We start from the raw sequence: 1,659 nt of genomic DNA, 5'->3' as shown, positions 1-1,659 counted from the left end.
GTGAAGCAGTGTTAGTGAGTGTAGCATCTACAGCAGCTGGTGAGTGATACTGTGTTAGTGAGTGTAGCATCTACACACAGCAGCTGGTGAGTGAAGCAGTGTTAGTGAGTGTAGCATCTACACACAGCAGCTGGTGAGTGAAGCAGTGTTAGTGAGTGTAGCATCTACACACAGCAGCTGGTGAGTGAAGCAGTGTTAGTGAGTGTAGCATCTACACACAGCAGCTGGTGAGTGAAGCAGTGGTAGTGAGTGTAGCATCTACAGCAGCTGGAGAGTGAAGCAGTGTTAGTGAGTGTAGCCACACACAGCATCAACACCAGCTTGTGAGTGAAGTTGATGAACATGTTAGGTATGAAGCCACGCTTAGTATCTTTTTTGCTCACCGTTATCAGATATCGTGTGTCCGAGTTAATGAGAAATAACCACCATTGTGTTTATATGCAATGATCAGGATAGTGAATCAAAAGTGATTACTCATTTCTTAGAAATTGGCTGTCTCTCAATGAGGCACAATACTGACACGATACGTGTGAACGCTGCTCTTGCAGATTACTAGTTTATCGAGCATGAATGAGGACACGAGCAGACATTTCCGCTTCAAGATCAAGTCCATATTTACGAAGCTCATCAAGAAGTTTGGGTGCGTATACTGTTATCGCAAGTAACGTCATAAATAATAATAATAATAACAACAACAACAATAATAATAATAACAACAACAACAACAACAACAATAATAATAATAACAATAGTAATAATAAGCAGTTAAACCTGTACATAAGGATTCAATCAAGAAATTTAACAAAAGTGTCTTTTGTGGACAGATATTGTATTTAATAGAGCATGTTTGCCTGTATGTATTTCAATCTATTATGCTGCTCTCAGTGATTCTAGGATGTTGGCGTGCGATTAGGGAGCGTGTTTAACAGATTAATGAACATGGCCTGTAGAGTGCGCTACTACTACTAATAATAATAATAAAATAAAAAAATAAAAAAATTAATAATAAAAAAATAAAAAATAATAATAATAAACCCCCTTCCGCGTGTTGTCTCACAGTTACGAGATGGTGCATGGCATGTCACCGGAGAGGTACCACAAGGTGCTGTCGAATGTACGTAGAGAGCTGGCACGAAGCAAGAGGAAGAAGCTGGCTGGAGAAAGAGGTGGCAGCGATGACGACGATGAGGACGAGGAAGATGAGACTGAGGGAGGGAAGAACAGAGGCCAGCCGGAAAGGTATCCTTTCTGCAGCGAACGACAGCGGATATGGAAACAAATAAACGGGAAAAATTCCGGTGCAACAGGAACCGTTCACAGCTCTCATTCATTGCTATCAAATTCGTTGCTACAAAGTTTTAGCCAGATTTTGAAAAAGCATTCATTCCTTATAAATTCATCTTTGATGCACAGCGTATGAATTTTGTACTGCGGCTTGTTTTTTTCCATGAAACATTTATAATTTTATGCAAAACTGTAAGGCTTCATAAAAAGCAATCGGAGCTTGGTTGGTGAAGCCGATTCTTAGACTATTAGCATTGCATGTGTCAGAGTCGCCTGACTCCAAGAACCAATTAGGTTTCACCTGGCTTTCGCTCTCCCTCCCCCCCTCTTTCTCTCTCTCTCTCTCTCTCTCTCTCTCTCTCTCTCTCTCTCTCT

At 40.9% G+C, this 1,659-nt stretch overlaps 1 protein-coding gene across 1 annotated transcript in view; it reads left to right on the top strand.

Moving 5' to 3' along the window:
* Nucleotides 1-28: 28 nt before the first annotated feature.
* LOC106817082 (RRP12-like protein) overlaps nt 29-1,659 on the top strand; it is a gene marked incomplete in the record, with an annotated part of 9,126 nt that continues 7,495 nt past the window's right edge. The window contains 3 exon segments of the mRNA XM_014821729.1: nt 29-39; nt 549-640; nt 1,060-1,239. Coding sequence (XP_014677215.1) covers nt 567-640; nt 1,060-1,239 — 254 coding nt within the window.

This window comes from Priapulus caudatus, unplaced genomic scaffold, assembly GCF_000485595.1.
Source record: "Priapulus caudatus unplaced genomic scaffold, Priapulus_caudatus-5.0.1 Scaffold1590, whole genome shotgun sequence".
NCBI lineage: Eukaryota > Metazoa > Priapulida > Priapulimorpha > Priapulimorphida > Priapulidae > Priapulus > Priapulus caudatus.
Note: the sequence above shows the minus strand (reverse complement) of the source record. Positions and strands in the feature narration are given on the sequence as shown.